We start from the raw sequence: 15,244 nt of genomic DNA on the forward strand, positions 1-15,244 counted from the left end.
CATGGACCTATCTGCAAACACACACACACACACACACACACACAACACCGTCTTCTCACTGCCTCTACACACAAATATACACACATACGCACACTTTCCGCTGTTTCTGTCATCTCTCTCACTCCCCCCCTCCTCCTTCCCTCTCTCTCTATCTTAGTAATTACTACATCGGCTGTTTTAATTAGCCCTGGTACCATTTAGAAATTCGGTACTGTTTAGTTTAGCTTTATCTTCCTGTACACTTAGTTTAGTTCTGTACATTTAGTCATGTTTAGATCTGTTTAGTTTAGCTACTATTTTTGACTGCTTAGATATGTCTGGTTTTACTTCGGCTGTATAGCGGGCCTGGGGTACTTTTAGATAGTTTGGTACCGTTAGTTTTAGTTTTAGCTTAGTTTAGTTCTGTACATTTAGTCATGGTTAGATCTGTTTAGTGTAGCTTATCTTATTTAGCCTTCCTGTACACTTAGCTTAGTTACTTTACAATTAGTTATCATTGTCTTGTACATGTTTTGTAACTCTGTCTGTAATTTTGTTCTTGTGTTGTAAAGCACTTTGAGTCGCCTTGTGCTGAAAAGTGCTATATAAATAAATGTACCTACCTACCTACCTACCTAGTACCTATACTGCTATTTATCACCTGCTTGTTTTGCTTTTCAAATGCAGCTGCTCTGTCTCTATCATACTCCCAAAGCAAATAGCTCCTGTTATATTCTGGCACAAACAAGCCCATCAGGTTCCGAAAGTGTTAGCAGTTTGCATTTGTTTTACATTGGAGAACAGCAGACTGCAGGTTGAAAATTTGACTGTTCAGCACAAATGTTTCCTCAGTGAACGGATGAAGTCAAGAGAGACTCATTAAAACTGCATGAAAAAACAGTTCAGTGTGTCTGGGATGAATCACATTTCCCATGGCATTTCTTAACCACTTTTCAGACCTACTGTTCCTAGAAGGAATGCGTATCACCTGCAACCCTTCATGCCAGAGTTTTAAACTAAAATCATCTCACTCTGAGGGAGGACATTTTGGTGAAACACTCTTCAGCCTGATATTGTGAGATCTCGCAAGGTGAGTTAGTGCTCAAAGAATGTGTTGAGGATAGCTTTCAGCTACTACCACACCAAATTTTATCTTAATAAATTTACCACTGACAGAGTTTAAGCCCTTTATGTGTTGGCTAATGTCAGTTTGCTGTGGCAGCCATCTTAAATAGAGTTGACTTCAAAAGTTAATCAGCTGTGGATGTCCATCCAAAGATTACTTGCTGAAAGTTTCATGAAAACGCATCCTGTGGTTTATGAAATATTTTGCATCAAACATAATTGATGTCAGTAGTTGATGGCAATGTTTTAAAAATAAATATCACACAGCTTGGAGTATGTGTTGAAAATTACCCTCAGCTACTACCACACCCAAGTTTTGCGTAATATCTCTAAAATTGTTTGAGTTATAGACATTTTTGAATTTCCCAAGGTTGCTTAGCTGTGGCGGACATTTTGAATGGGACTGACTCCAAAAGTTAACATGTTGTAGATCTTCATCCAATATTTACTTGCTGAAAGTTTCATTAGCATCCGTGCAGTGGTTCATGAGATATTTTGCTAATGCTAGCTACAATGTGCTCAGCAGAATTTCTGAACATTTAAAATTCGAGTGAGCCCAGAACAAGGCCCCGAGACTCATGCAGGGAAGTTGAGAATCCCTGTGAACATTTTGAAACATTTGTCACCACCGACACTGGCAGTGAGATGTAGGCTGGACAGCATCAATCGGAATCAATCAAAACAACCTTTGTGCTCCAGATGAAACATGCTTTGAAATGACAGAGGCAACTCACAATCAGCGCAGCATCATTATTAAAAATGGGCATTTCAAGGGAAAAAAAATAGTTAGATTTTACCTGATTTTGGCCACACTTTAGAACTTGAGCCTCATTTGTTTCAGTCAGGTTAAAGAATCCTACAGCTGGGGAGTTTAATGAAGAAGCATCCCGAGCTTCTATCAGAAAACCTTTGAAATAGATTGAGCTGGAGGAGGCAACTGTTAAAGACACTGTAAATAAATTTAAAAAAAAAATTTGTCAGCTAAAAGGCGAGAAGATGAGTCTGTTGATAATAAAACGGCACTTTGGGGGACCTGCCTGTGATCTGGTCTCCTGGACTGAATGTGGATCTGTCCACAGTGAGGCTGTATGGAGGAGAATCTTGGCTGGGCTCGTAGCCATGCTGGGGCACCAAGTCTCTGCAGGAGACACCCACCTGCCCGCGACTGTATCCTGAAACTGTGACGACAAAGCCTGTCAACGCCAGCAGCAGCAGCAGCAGCATGCCTGCTCACAGCACTGCCTGTCGTAAAACACACACAAAGGAAAGAAAGACATGAAACTGTCTCTCCACATTTTTAAAACAAAAACTAAACATGGTTCCTGTTCGGTCGTCTCTTTTCTCACCTTTCAGTGTTGCAATCCTAAAGTGGAAGGGTCTCAACAATTATTAGTTTAGGATTAAATCCAAAGAAATGGTCAAAAATAAAGGATTAGGCAAAATAAAGTGTAATAAAAAAAGAGTAACAAAGGCTGTCAGTTCCGACCATATGCCCTTTTGGCACCGCTTGGGAGTGCTTAAAAATAATGTTGCTCTACACATTAAAAAAAAAAAAGTCAGAGGAGTAAATCAGCGTGAAGCTCCAATGTGCAGCTGACTCACCGGCTAATTTAATCTCCCAGACAGCAGTGTAAAGACGTTCAGAGGATGACACATTGTCATCCGCCTTAAAACAATGTGGTTTCATGTTTTATTAGCCTGAATGAAATAAAGACAACGGCTTTATTTGTAATTAAAATGGAACTGACAGCCCTGCTCAGAGGCTCACACAAGAGAGCCAATACAGGTATTTATTTCCAAGATGTAATCAGTCTTTCCAGCTGAGATGTTCACCTTAAGCAGAGACATTTAACCAGCTGGGTGACTTGTTTACTAGTAATGCCAGGACAGAGCAGGAGATTGACTGACTCGAGCTTCGTCCGCAGTAATAAAGGGGTTGATCCAGTTTGTTGAGGTGAAGAAGAAGCTGAGCTGAAAGGTAGTCACCTATGGTCATGAGTCCACAATACAAACAGTGCACAAGTTTGTGTGTCTGGTCTTACAGTTTCAACAAGTTGCTGGTGCTTGGTGCCAATTCCCTTCTGTGCCTCTCTCAGGTATTGACCCATGTGTCTATTCATCTTAGCAACTATGATGGAGCTTCCATGTTGTACAGAGGTAGGTGATTGGCCGGTAGTTGGATAGGATTGTCCCTTTCTGGGGGTCTTTCACGATCAGGACTGTCCAGCCTTGGGTTTGTTCTGTCTTTTCTGTTGGCCTCGTCTTTTACTTGCCTGCGTCACAGACATGCTCCGTGCAGATATGCCTCGTTGTAAACAAAAAAGCCCCCCTTTCATGAAAAACCTGAGGACTTGTAAAATAAAAAAAACTAATGTATTAAAAGGAGAAGATTTTTAAGCAGTGCATCATTGCGTTTAGATTAAGGTTAAAGTTCAGCAAATAAAAAACGTTCTGCTCAGAGAAACAAGAAAGCAAGAACTAAAAGCTTGCTCTGCTCTCCGTACACTGATTAGACCAAAGCCTCACAGTTCTGAAATTTTTTTCGATTTTTGATCAAGTTTTGTATGTGAAGTTCAAAACTAATGTCTAGGTAAAATCGCAAAAAACGAACCTTTGCCTGCCCATTTTTTCCTGTTCAGAGTTGGGGGGGATCTTATCAGCAGTGATCAGAGGGTGAAAGGTGGGGCACACCTGTTACAGGTAACCAGTCCACCACAGGGCCAATGAAAAAACAGATATGCACACACATACAGGTTATAAGGAATGTCCAGTTAACCTAACATGGATGTTTTTGGACTGTGAGAAGAAACTGCTGTGAGGTGACGACACAGACCAGCGCTCCACTGTTCCCCTTGAAATCCTTGTGTAAGTAAATGACTTACTTTACATTTCTTAGATGTTCGTTCCCTTTGAATGGGGCTCTTCTCTCCCTCTGTAGCCTGTAGGGTCTAGGCTCTCCTGCACGTACTTCTGCTGAGCTCATCAGGAGCATCAGAACACAGGAACAAGCTGCTCACGTGGTCACTTTGCAGTCAGCGGACTGTGCTGAGAGGCTTGTGTGATTAAAATGTGGTGTTATTCCTCTCTTTTTAGGACATGGAAGCTTGTACCATCCAGTCTTGCCTTTGGTTGACCATCAAGGATTACAAGATGGCATCAGTCATTTATCATCCTGTTCAGACTAAGGTCTTAATAAAATCAAATATAAAGTATTGTATGTATAAAAATCCTTGTTATGATTATTACATGAACGGAACTGCACTAGAGACAGAGTGAAGAGAAAGATTTGGATACATTAGTAAGTGACAGATTACAATTGTCTAAGTATATTGCTATGGCAAGTAATGTACTGTACTAGTTCTGATTAATAAACTTTTACTCAGATTCCAAAAGATTCCTTTTTAATATTGTATAAAAGTTATTTTAAACCTCTTCTTGAAAGTTTTGTACAAGTCTGGTCACCTTAGTTTGGAGAGAGATAAACAATTGTTAAAGAAAGTTCAGAAAAGAGCAACAAAGTACTGGAACAGGTCATATGAATGAAACTGAAAGAACTATGGGTAGACAAGAAAACAGAAGAATTAGGAGTGATTTGATGGAAGTGTACAACGTGTTGCGTTGTTTAAAGTCAGTCGATTATAATACTTTCCTTTTGGACTTGGAGGACGTGAATTGTTTGTGGCATTCACTGCCATTCTGCTCAGGAACCTCCACTGGACGGGTGTGGTTAGGAAATGTTTTGCAGAAGACGAGTCTCAGCCTCGGTGTGTGAACTTGCCCTGGTGACAGATGGTTTCCCTTTTTCCCTTTGTGCACTGGCAGTAGTCTTCACAAACTCCTGCACACACCGCTCACACAAAGGTAAAGATAAATGGAAATAACTCTCTGCTGCCATCATGTGGCAAAGATCAATGTCTGCGCCTCAGTCAGCCCACAGTATGTTGTTGGCATTTCCATAGCAACAGCCCTCTGTAGCCAAGCACAGGTACCCGAGGCAAGCAGCAGAGGTGAGAAGAAACAGGAAAACAGCGGACATGAACAGCCTCTCATCCAGGTACAATATTTACACGTCGTCCTTGTATCACAGAGGCAGATGTGAAAGCTGCAGACATCCAGCTGATCACGTCTCAGGAAAATGTCCTTTTCATGGCTTCACTGCTGGCTGTGTTTCAGAAGAGACGCTCAGGTACAGTCGATGGAGCAGACTCTGAAACACGCTGAGAAGAACCTGGGTGAGATTTGCTCCATTTTGGCTTCATATACCAGAAAAACAGCCAAGCTCAGAGACAAGGCCGACCTGCTGGTGGCTCAGCTCTTTGACTTCTCCACCACGGAGGGCCCCGAGTTTCAGGTCGGCCTCAAAAACCTGGCTGAAGATCTGGCCATGGTTCAGGACTACAGGCAGGCTCAGGTGGAGAACACTCTGGACGAGAATGTTTCAGTTAAAATGCTCTTTTTTTTTTTTTTTCCTTTTCTTTTTTGTGTTTTCAGAATCGGCCGCTGTGAGGTTGTGATTTTACACGTTGTTGTTTACAGGTAGAGAGACTGGAGACACGAGTTGTTGCTCCTCTGAAGGCCTATGGAGACATCATCAAGAATAAAAAGGTGAGTTTACTGTGACACGGGAAAAACAAAACACCAGTACAGGACAGGATCATGTTTCTCTTTACCATCATTTTCTCGAGCTGTCTTTGTGGCTCAGTGTAGATGTAGGAATCCATTAGGCACAGATAAAAAAAAAAAAAAAGAAATGCCACAGAACCAAGATGGAAAAGCAGAGAGTTCCAGAGCATCGGGGCTAGAACTGAAATGGTAAATGACCTGCACTTGTATAGTGCTTTAACAAGTCTGAGGACCCCAAAGCGCTTTACACTACAATCAGTCATTCACCCATCCACACACTGATGGTGGTAAACTACATTGTAGCCGCAGCTGCCCTGGGGCAGACTGACAGAAGTGAGGCTGCCATCACACTGGCGCCACCAAACCCTCTGACCACCACCAGTAGGCAAGGCAGGCAAAGTGTCTTGCCCAATACTTATATCAAATAATATAAAGGTGCTGCTAACAGAGCTTCCCATTATTTCAGTACCAGAATGAGCTCATTATGATTCAAGTTTTTACCAGAAGCCTGTTTAAAATGATCATTTTCACTGCTGCGCTCATAGATTACCCAGCTCTGTTCGTGCAACTTCCTGACAGACTGCGCTCCAAATCCACCGGAAAATTAACTTTTTTCTTTCTTTCTTTAACAAACTCGAGGCGAATTTCTACAAAAGCAGAGAATACAGTTATTCTTGTAAAACATTCAAATAAAGACCTGACTCTAATGGAGGGCGAGTTACTGAAGCAGTTCAGTTAAATAAAAACTGTGGCTTTTCAATTTCAGGACGTTTAAGTCCTAATTAACCAACAAACTGCTTTAGTTTATATTCACTAATTTTGAGACATTAGGGTGCAACTTATTACTTATTTATTTGGTAAGTGGACTACTTATTTTATTCATTTTTGCACAAATGAGTAAAATGAGTAGTTTTGTACAAACTAAAATAGTAAATTGGTTCAAAATGAAGCAAGTAGTTTTGTGTAATGGTTCTGTACAGAACTTTATAGTTTTGTTCTTTTCTTTTAAAAGCAGAAATGCCACAATGCATTGTATTCATTTCAACCCAATATTTTTTATAATAATATAGTTATTCATTTTATTTTTTAGAGCTTTTTTTAAATGTAGCATTCATTTACGGTAACTTACAAGTAAAGCCACAACAATAGCTCCTTAATCAACAAAAGAAAAAGTGGATAACTGTTTGACACCTCTAAAATAATCAAAGGCTGGACCACACGCTGCAACATGATTTGGGAGTTTTTATGGAAATCAGCTGCTAATGTCTAAATAAATAAGAGAAATCACAGCTCGTTCTCATATTAGCAGGAGTTTTCTGTTTTGACTAATCGGTGCACACAGTAACAGTAAACCCTGATTGTTTCTCATGAATTATGTTCCTTTCAGATTGAGCTGAAGAAATTCAGCGCCGACCTGAACAGGGAGCAGAAAGAGCTGCAGAAGCTAGAGAAAGTCCGACAAAGGAGCCCTGCAGATCGACAGACCATTGTATCCTTTATTGATGCTGTACATACAGGAATTATATGTGTTACTAACCTAAAAACCATCAAAGGACAGTATCAACAGTATTTTTGATAAAGAGGCCAGCATGTGGAAAATTGGGGTGTCTGAAACTAATGTGGTGGTTCCTTTAATGTCATCTGATTTTAGGTTTTGAGGTTTTAATCATTTAATTCAGTGTAAGCGAAACAAAACAAAGCAATGTTTCCAGACACCCCTGTGGACATAAAATGTCTCTATTAGATGTCAGACTTAAAAATGGCCTTTTAATGTGTCTGTTTTACAGGCACATTTAGTTTTTGTACAACATATTAAACTGTACGTGGAGCTTCACATTACAAGATGAACACAATCCTGTGTCATGTTTCTGCTTAACAGGGGCTCAAAGTGGTGCTCATGTAGCCCTAGTTTGATCACTGCAACCTGCGTATTCCTTGAGCAGGATTTGAGCATAAAATGGTGGAAGTTAAGACAGATACACATGTTATGTATCCAATAAATGAATTTACCTATCGCTGTCATAACTCATAAGGAAAAATGACCTTTTGAAATGTTTAAAATTTATGACTTTTCCTTGAACCTATTTTTTTTCAGTCCCAGGTAATGTATATCATTTTTAACTTTCATAAATTCCAGCCCGTTTCTGACTCTTTACAGTCAGCTGATGGAAGCTCAGTTATGACTTCTTCTGTTGTTTGACAGGCAGAGGTGAGTGCTCAGAAAGCTTCGTCCAACGTTCAGCATAGCACCAAGCGACTGGAGGAGACAGTCGTAAACTTTCAGGGGCAGAAACTGGAGGATATTAAAGTCAGTTTTACAAACACACACACACTGCTATGTGTACATCCTTATCCTATAGCAGGGAAATCATCGGTGTTTGACTCGAAGCCAGAATGTTTTGGGTTTTTTTCCCCTCCTGATTTTGGCAGAAGATCTTTCTAGACTTCATTACGGTGGAGATGCACTTTCATGCAAAAGCCCTCGAAGTCTACACACACACGCACTACAACCTGGAGGCAATGGATGCTCAAAAGGACCTTCAGGTAGATTATGCAGATAATGTAGCGGGGTAATAGCAAAACAAACAAACAAAAACATGCACATTCAGTACAGCTGGTGGACAGAACATAATTAATTTGATCAAATCCAAAGTTAACAGGATAAAGGAGACAACTCTAAAAACAAGAAATAGATACCAATAAATATTCATATCAAATAAAAAAAAGCTTAACAATGGAACATTGGGTTTTAAATGGATATTTCTGCCATTTTGAAGTGGGTTTCTATAGAAAGACTATGAATAACTATCTTACCTGCAGACAGCTCTTTGAATGACCTTAGTTTGGAGAAAAAGAGTAACCAGTTTATGAAGCCGATGGCTAGTCAGCGTAACCAAGAAATAACCATAATATGAAAGCAACTGTGATGTAAATACTTTAAATAACTGTGTTTGGTTAAAACCATGGAAGATCAGAAGAATGGAGTTGTTTTCTACTTTGAATGTGGGTCACTCAGGGAAGCCGCTACTAGCTCATCAAAAGGGCCCGAATGGACCCACTTACAGACAGGATTTCACCATCTTGAAAACAACTTCATTAAAATTCCATAGTTGTCAGGCTATTATTTCAACTATTATTGGTATTACTATTATTTAAACGTTTACACCATCATCACATTCACATTTTTAGCTGTAAACAGCTAAAGGGAACAGCACAGACAGCCATTTTAAGAGGTTTTAATGATCTTCTTGTACTGTTGCTTTAGGAAGCTCTTCTCTTTTAGCACTTTTAGACCTCTCTGTTGCCTTTGATACTGTGAACCATAAAATCTTGCTGCCACGGCTACAGCGGGTGGTTGGTATCAAAAGGCACAGTTCTATCCTGGCTTAGAGGCTATCTGACCAACAGGAGGTTTTCTGTTCATTTAGGGAAATGCTCCTCTGATTTGTCCCTCAAGAGTCCATTTTGGGTTCTCCACTTTTGAATCTTTATATGTTGCTTTTGGGGCCCATTTTTTGGGGTAACACGACATCCCTTTCCACAGCTTTGCCGATGATATCCAGGTTTATCTGCCCATTTGGTTAGGCAGTTTTAACCTACTGAAGCCTCTAAATACCACTAAATCCTTGTTAAAATGTAATATTTTTCATAAGTTTTGTAATGTTTTTAGTAACATTGTTTATGCCCTTGGCCCCTTGGCTTCATACTGTTACTCAGCTGTTAGGAATGGTGTTATATTTGATCACTTTTCCAAAAAGGAAAAACAGGTAGATGTAGTTGTGAAATTTATTTATTTTCTACTCAAAGTGAAGTCATCCCTCCCTCCCAAAGACCTTAAAACACTGATTCAAGCTTGTATTACCACTGGTTGACCTGTTGTATCACTTTGTGTGGTGGTTTAGATAAATCATCTGCCTTCTGGACGCTTACAAACCGCCGGGAACGCAGCTCTTTACCCAGACATTATAAGAACATATCTGGGTTACATATTTTACATAAAAAAGCTCACAGCTTGTTTCCACACGACATGCTCCGAATCTGAGCAGATGAAACTATCAAGAGTGATTGCAGTTTGCATAAAATCCTGTTTTGCAGCAGTCCTGCTCACTGAATCTGCTCCAAAGAACTGAAAAAGCTTTAAATATTAATTTGTTTGGTGGTCAGTTTGTAACTGTTGTTGGCTTTCACAAGCCTCCTTCTGCCACTAATGATACCTCAGCTTTTATCATAATTACATTACAAAGAAGTCATTTTGGTTGGGGCTCTCAGTTTGGATTGGCTCTCACCTGTGTCTAACCCACGCTCACAGCCATTTTTTATTTTTAGTCTTGACACATACCAAACTGGGAAAAACAGACATTCTCCTACTCTGCTCCTTCTTCTTGGGAAAAGCTACAACAAAACTGTGCAGCTTAATTTCATTCATTGATTTTAAATGTATCCTCCAGTCAATGAAAACCACCTGTTTTTAGTATTCTTCCCTGTTTTATGTGATACCTGTATTTATTTGTAGTATGCACTGTGTTGCCTGTTTGGCTGTGACTATATTTTTGTATGTTTACCTGAGAATAAGACCTTGTGTCTCAATGACATCATCTGTATTTCCTGTATAAATGAAGATTAAAAAAAATATAAATTTGCGTGAATCATTATGAAATTGGGCATGAAAGAGACTTTTTTTGGTCTTAGTTGCATTCAGACTAGCAATTAGCCTATCAGTCCTGTTGGACGTAAACTTAATTTCTCTAAACTAAAGTCAGTCAAAAAGCTTTTTACAACAGATAAAGCATTAAACATGCATAGCCCTTGGGTAGATCAACACTTCAAAATGGCCACAATATCCATTTAAAGTCACGTTAGCATATCTAAGAGTTTTACTCTTGTGATCATGCTGGTTTCTATCTCTTTGTGTCATAGCTCTTCTCTAGTCGGATCACAATGTCTGACTCTCAGGCCTGGCCTCTGAACAGCAACTCGTCTCCTCTCATGACTCATTACTCCAGATTTCCTCTCACCTCCTCAAAAGGCCAGGGCCTCAGTTCAATGCAGACCTCCAAGACAGGTCAAAGCCACAGGGAACAACACAGCCAGCTTGAAGAATTAGCTAACAAGGTGAGATGAGCGTGCTTAAACATCCCCACGAAAAAACAAACAAGAACGCATGCTTAGGATGGAACATTTCCACCTTTATTCTGAGCGTCAAAACTTTAAACATGCTTTCTCTGTAGCCTCACAGCAACTTAAAACGCCAGGCAGGGATGGAGGAAGAGGAGGAGGAGAAGGTGGAACAGGAGGAGGAAGAGGAGGAAGAAGATGAAGAAGAGTCTGAGGCAGAGACAGAGCTGAGGGCACGCACCAGCCGGCAGTCATATGCCGCTCAGTATGCACAGATGTACAGATGGCAGAAGTGAAAGCCATCCCTGTTCCACCTTGTGCAGGATATAACATGAAAGTGGTCCATCTGTTTCAGAACTCGAACAGTCACGAAGACAAGTTGACGTTGAACATAAAATGATTTATTTACAGGTGTCTGTGAGCTTACAGAGTGGCGTACTACCAAATTCTGGGTGGGCCAAGGTCAAAATAACGAACCAAACTAACATTATCCATTTACCTAAATCCATCCATTTTCTTTTTCTACTTTCTGGGTCACAGGGAGCTGGTGTCCAGCAGTCACTTTGAGAGGCAGGGGACACCCTGGACAAATCTCTAGTCCATCACAGGGACACATAGAAACAACCATTGAGCCTCTCACTCACACCTTGGGACAATTTTAGAGTTACCAATTAATCTAACATGCATGTTTTTGGTCTGTGGGAGGAAACCGGATTACCTGCACGGGGTAGAACATGTAGACTCCACCCAGAAAGGCCAGGATGGGACCTGCAACCTTCTTACTGGGAGTCAACAGCTCTAACCACTGCGCTGCCGTGCTACTTACCTATATGTGAAAATGAAAAAGAATTAAAAGACAATCTCTTACCTTTCTACACTAACAAAAAATAAGTGAAAAGGGTATCAAATAAATGTCAGCTCACTCCTACAAACATCTACTATTTATAGATTAGCTGTTTGGCTGACCTGGTACAGCAGGTGTGGCTGGTGGCAGAGGATGGATGATGCCACGTGGTCTTACCAGACAGGTTATCCAACAGCAACCATGGCTTCATTACCAGCACACTAATTTGATTTATTGAAGACACAGACTCACACACACACACCTTTTTTCTTAGTTCCCATCTCATCCTAGTGGCAGAAACATGCATATTTGTGCTTTTTGCATCCCCTCTTACCTGTGAATGCCTTCATCTTTATCTGTCCGCTAAGGTCTGTAGCCTCCTCAGCGCAAAAATCTGAGCATATACAGCCCAGATTTTTGCAATAACGCTGGCTGTACGCGCTGCAGCACATGCTCCCTCCTTCTAAAATAGCGACACCAAAGATACAACAAACAAAAAATGTTGTGGGTCAGACCACGGGCAGAAGAAAACACAACATGAACGCTTGTTTTGAGGCTTGTTGCTGTTGACATTTGGACAATTTGTCAATATGGAAATACAGGGACACAAAAACGGCATCAAAATCCTGATGAGAAAACACCATAGAGTTAAAAGCAGAGAGGAAGTGCTCGTCACATGATCCTGTGACTCAAAGGACAATCGCCACCATTATCAAAACATGGGCAGGTTACAACTGCACCAATAAACGTAAAAAAGCATCTGGTATATCCTTCCATAGGTAAGTCACCCTACAATAAACAATTTTGCAAGAAGTTATTAAGAAAAGCTACCTTCAAATGGTAAATCTACCATGTTCACGCTGATACTTTGTGGCTTTGCTTCTTATGACAAGAAATATATAATGTGGCTGTCTTAATCACTAAATTTATGTGATTAACTGCTGTTGCATGTCTAAGCAAAATTTTGGAACTGGAATTAAGGTACACATATCCTGATTTCCCTGAAGCCTCAGCTTCTTCCAATCTGGATCCTACAACACATTATTGTGTTGTTTTTAATTGTCAAGCAGATTTTACTTTTACACTAGTATTGTTACTATATTTGATAAATTCAGGCTGTTACCGGCCTGTATGTTGACAATCCATCTGTCCAATCCACATTCTCCTAACTTCAGCTTCCTGCTGACTATTGGCTCTCCACTGCCTCGTTCGGGTTTCATTGTGTTCATTTCATGGAACTGACATGATTTTACACCAGTCTGTTGAATTTTAGGAAGCTCTACTGTATAGCTGAAGACCTGCATCATTTCAATGATGGCACGTCTTCTCGTATTTCACGACTTTGTTGACATTGCTCCCATTTTGCCGGCCTTTTTAGATCCTCCACAATGTCACAAATTCTGATTAGACAATGAGCGGGAGTGCTCTCTCTGTTTTAAACTCCATGGAAATCACTCAAACTCTGTTTCTTCTTCTTGTCTTTTGAACAATCAGATAACAAATCAGCACATCGTCGCCACCTGTGGCTGTAGTGCAAACTGTAGGCTCCTGAGTAGAATGCTTTCGTGCAGCTAAACTGCGAGCGTGAGTATGTGCATACACAAAAGGTTGCCTATATGCACATGCAAAAGCATGAACAACTATGTTTCCAGCTTGTAAACCTCAAAGTGTCGTAATGCAATTGCATAGAACGAGCTTCATTTTCTAAACTGTGATGTAGCTGGGGATTTTTTTTCTCTGAAAAGTAAACTGGATGATCAATGCCTTCCTGCAAAAACCCAGCCCACTTGTACACTAGCTTGTACTCTGATGAATATTTATGTTCTCAATAAACAGTTAAAACTGAGTCGTTTGAATTCTTAAACTTCCTAAGTTTTGTGAAATTCAGATTCACTCGACAAAACAATGTGTCAGTGGGTTAATGTATGAAACTCCTGGTTTTAACATGAGGCAAAGAGAGTAAACTGTATTTTCCCAACCCCTTTTTAACATACCATTTTTAAATACCTTTTGAGTTTACAATGACTGACAACAAAACCTGAGAGTAAAACTCATTATAGTAGATGTTTATCAGGGAACGCTGTGACCAAATTTAAAGACTCTTTTCCAGTATAATTTTCCTCTAGCTTTCAGTGTAATGCAACAGGAAGCAGCAGCCTTAATTTCCTTCCTCGTGAATTGATAAATCTGTTGATATTATTACTACTGTCATGTGTACCCCACTCGATAAAATTGCTCCTCTGAAAAAGAAAGCAATCAGTCAGAGGAAGCTGGCTCCTTGGTTTAATTTAGAATTATGTACTTTAGGACAGTAAAGTAGAAAGTTGAAAAGAAAATGGCACTCTAACTTGGAAGAATTTCCTTTAACCTGGAGAGATAGCCTGCTAGCATACAAGTAAGCCATTCTTAAAGCTAGGACTGTATATTATTCATCTTTAATAGAAGAGTATAAGAACAACCCCAGGTTTCTTTTTAGAACTGTAGCTAGACTAATGAAGAGTTCTATCTTTGTTGAGCCATGTATCCCTGTAACTATATAGTGATGACATCATGAGATTCTTCATAAAATAAAATCATTTCAATTCAAGAGAAAATTTACACCATCCTTCCTACTGTTGTTACTTGTTCATCATGAAATGAAGCACCTTTAGATATCATTAGAACCTGATTTGTGTTTGGATTATTTTCGTCCTGTTGAGCTCTATGAATTGTCAAAAATAACAGCTTAGTCTAAACCGGGGTAGGCAACCCTGGTCCTTGAGGGCCACTATCCTGCATGTTTTACTTGTTTCCCTGCTCCAACACATTTAATTCAGTGGTTAAATTACCTCTTCATGTTCTGCACAAGCCTGTTAATCACCCATTGATTCAAATCAGGTGTGTTGGAGCAGAGAAACACGTAAAACATGCAGGATAGTGGCCCTCGAGGACCAGGGTTGCCTACCCCTGGTCTAAACCATCAACATGTCTGCTGGATCCCGTCCCAACCAGAATGTTCAAAGATATTTCAGGCATCATATTTTACCATATTTTGGTGATCACATGTTGCTATATGGTCAAACACCCAATCAGATTTTGAGTTTGCAACACCAGGGCCACCTAGCAGGCCATGAAGACATGGTCAGAGAGCGAAGCAGTGAGAACTAACAAAGGAGCTCAGGAGCCACTTGCACATTTAAACTAACAGGCGTAACAGGAATGTACCATGAACGTCACACACATATGTCATGAGTCAAAATTCCTCACTTTTTGAGCAATGGAATGAAAACAATTAATCAAATTACACCAACATGTGGGGAAACAAAAGCATAAAATTAACGACTTTTGAAAAAACTTTGCGTTCAATACTGTGAAAATTATTCATTCCTTTATTTTCTATTGTGTAGGAAAAAGATTTATACACAAATGTTATGCACATATTAGTGTTACTAACTAAAAATAATGTAAACTTTACTAAAAACAGAAAAAACGGAAGCTAACTTAAAAATAGACTTGAATCTGTCATAATCTATAAAGTGCCATATTTCTTACACAACAAATAATGAGCCAGACCTTTTC

At 39.9% G+C, this 15,244-nt stretch overlaps 2 protein-coding genes across 3 annotated transcripts in view; one reads left to right on the top strand and one right to left on the bottom strand.

The window, feature by feature from the left end:
* The window catches only part of frrs1b (ferric-chelate reductase 1b), a 22,063-nt gene extending 19,723 nt beyond the window's left edge, over positions 1-2,340 (bottom strand). The window contains exons 1-2 of the mRNA XM_017414066.2: positions 2,142-2,340; positions 1,902-2,053 (exon numbers count right to left, since the gene is read on the bottom strand). Of these exons, the coding sequence (XP_017269555.1) occupies positions 1,902-2,053; positions 2,142-2,328 (339 nt within the window). The 5' untranslated portion in view covers positions 2,329-2,340. The remainder of the gene's footprint in view (positions 1-1,901; positions 2,054-2,141) is intronic.
* A 2,363-nt stretch (positions 2,341-4,703) lies between these two features.
* LOC108234711 (CBY1-interacting BAR domain-containing protein 2) lies at positions 4,704-11,412 on the top strand. Of its 2 annotated transcripts, XM_017414098.3 has the most exons (9): positions 4,704-5,158; positions 5,278-5,515; positions 5,641-5,709; positions 7,115-7,216; positions 7,823-7,828; positions 7,931-8,035; positions 8,158-8,271; positions 10,645-10,839; positions 10,956-11,412. In XM_017414098.3, the coding sequence occupies exons 1-9, from the start codon at positions 5,139-5,141 to the stop codon at positions 11,136-11,138; spliced, it is 1,032 nt and encodes a 343-aa protein (XP_017269587.1). In that variant the 5' UTR covers positions 4,704-5,138; the 3' UTR covers positions 11,139-11,412. The 2 variants fall into 2 exon arrangements, with proteins under 2 accessions (XP_017269587.1, XP_017269586.1); XM_017414097.3 differs by having other exon boundaries at positions 4,704-5,515.
* The last annotated feature ends 3,832 nt before the right edge of the window (positions 11,413-15,244 follow it).

Source organism: Kryptolebias marmoratus, linkage group LG21 (assembly GCF_001649575.2).
Source record: "Kryptolebias marmoratus isolate JLee-2015 linkage group LG21, ASM164957v2, whole genome shotgun sequence".
In the NCBI taxonomy this organism is placed as follows: domain Eukaryota; kingdom Metazoa; phylum Chordata; class Actinopteri; order Cyprinodontiformes; family Rivulidae; genus Kryptolebias; species Kryptolebias marmoratus.

Bases quoted from the DNA above. Each gene is read 5' to 3' on its own strand.
- LOC108234711 (XM_017414097.3), top strand. From the start codon at position 5,240: ATGTCCTTTTCATGGCTTCACTGCTGGCTGTGTTTCAGAAGAGACGCT. The intron at 5,710-7,114 runs GTGAGTTTACTG...TGTTCCTTTCAG, and splicing joins ACATCATCAAGAATAAAAAG to ATTGAGCTGAAGAAATTCAG. The intron at 8,036-8,157 runs GTCAGTTTTACA...TGATTTTGGCAG, and splicing joins AGAAACTGGAGGATATTAAA to AAGATCTTTCTAGACTTCAT.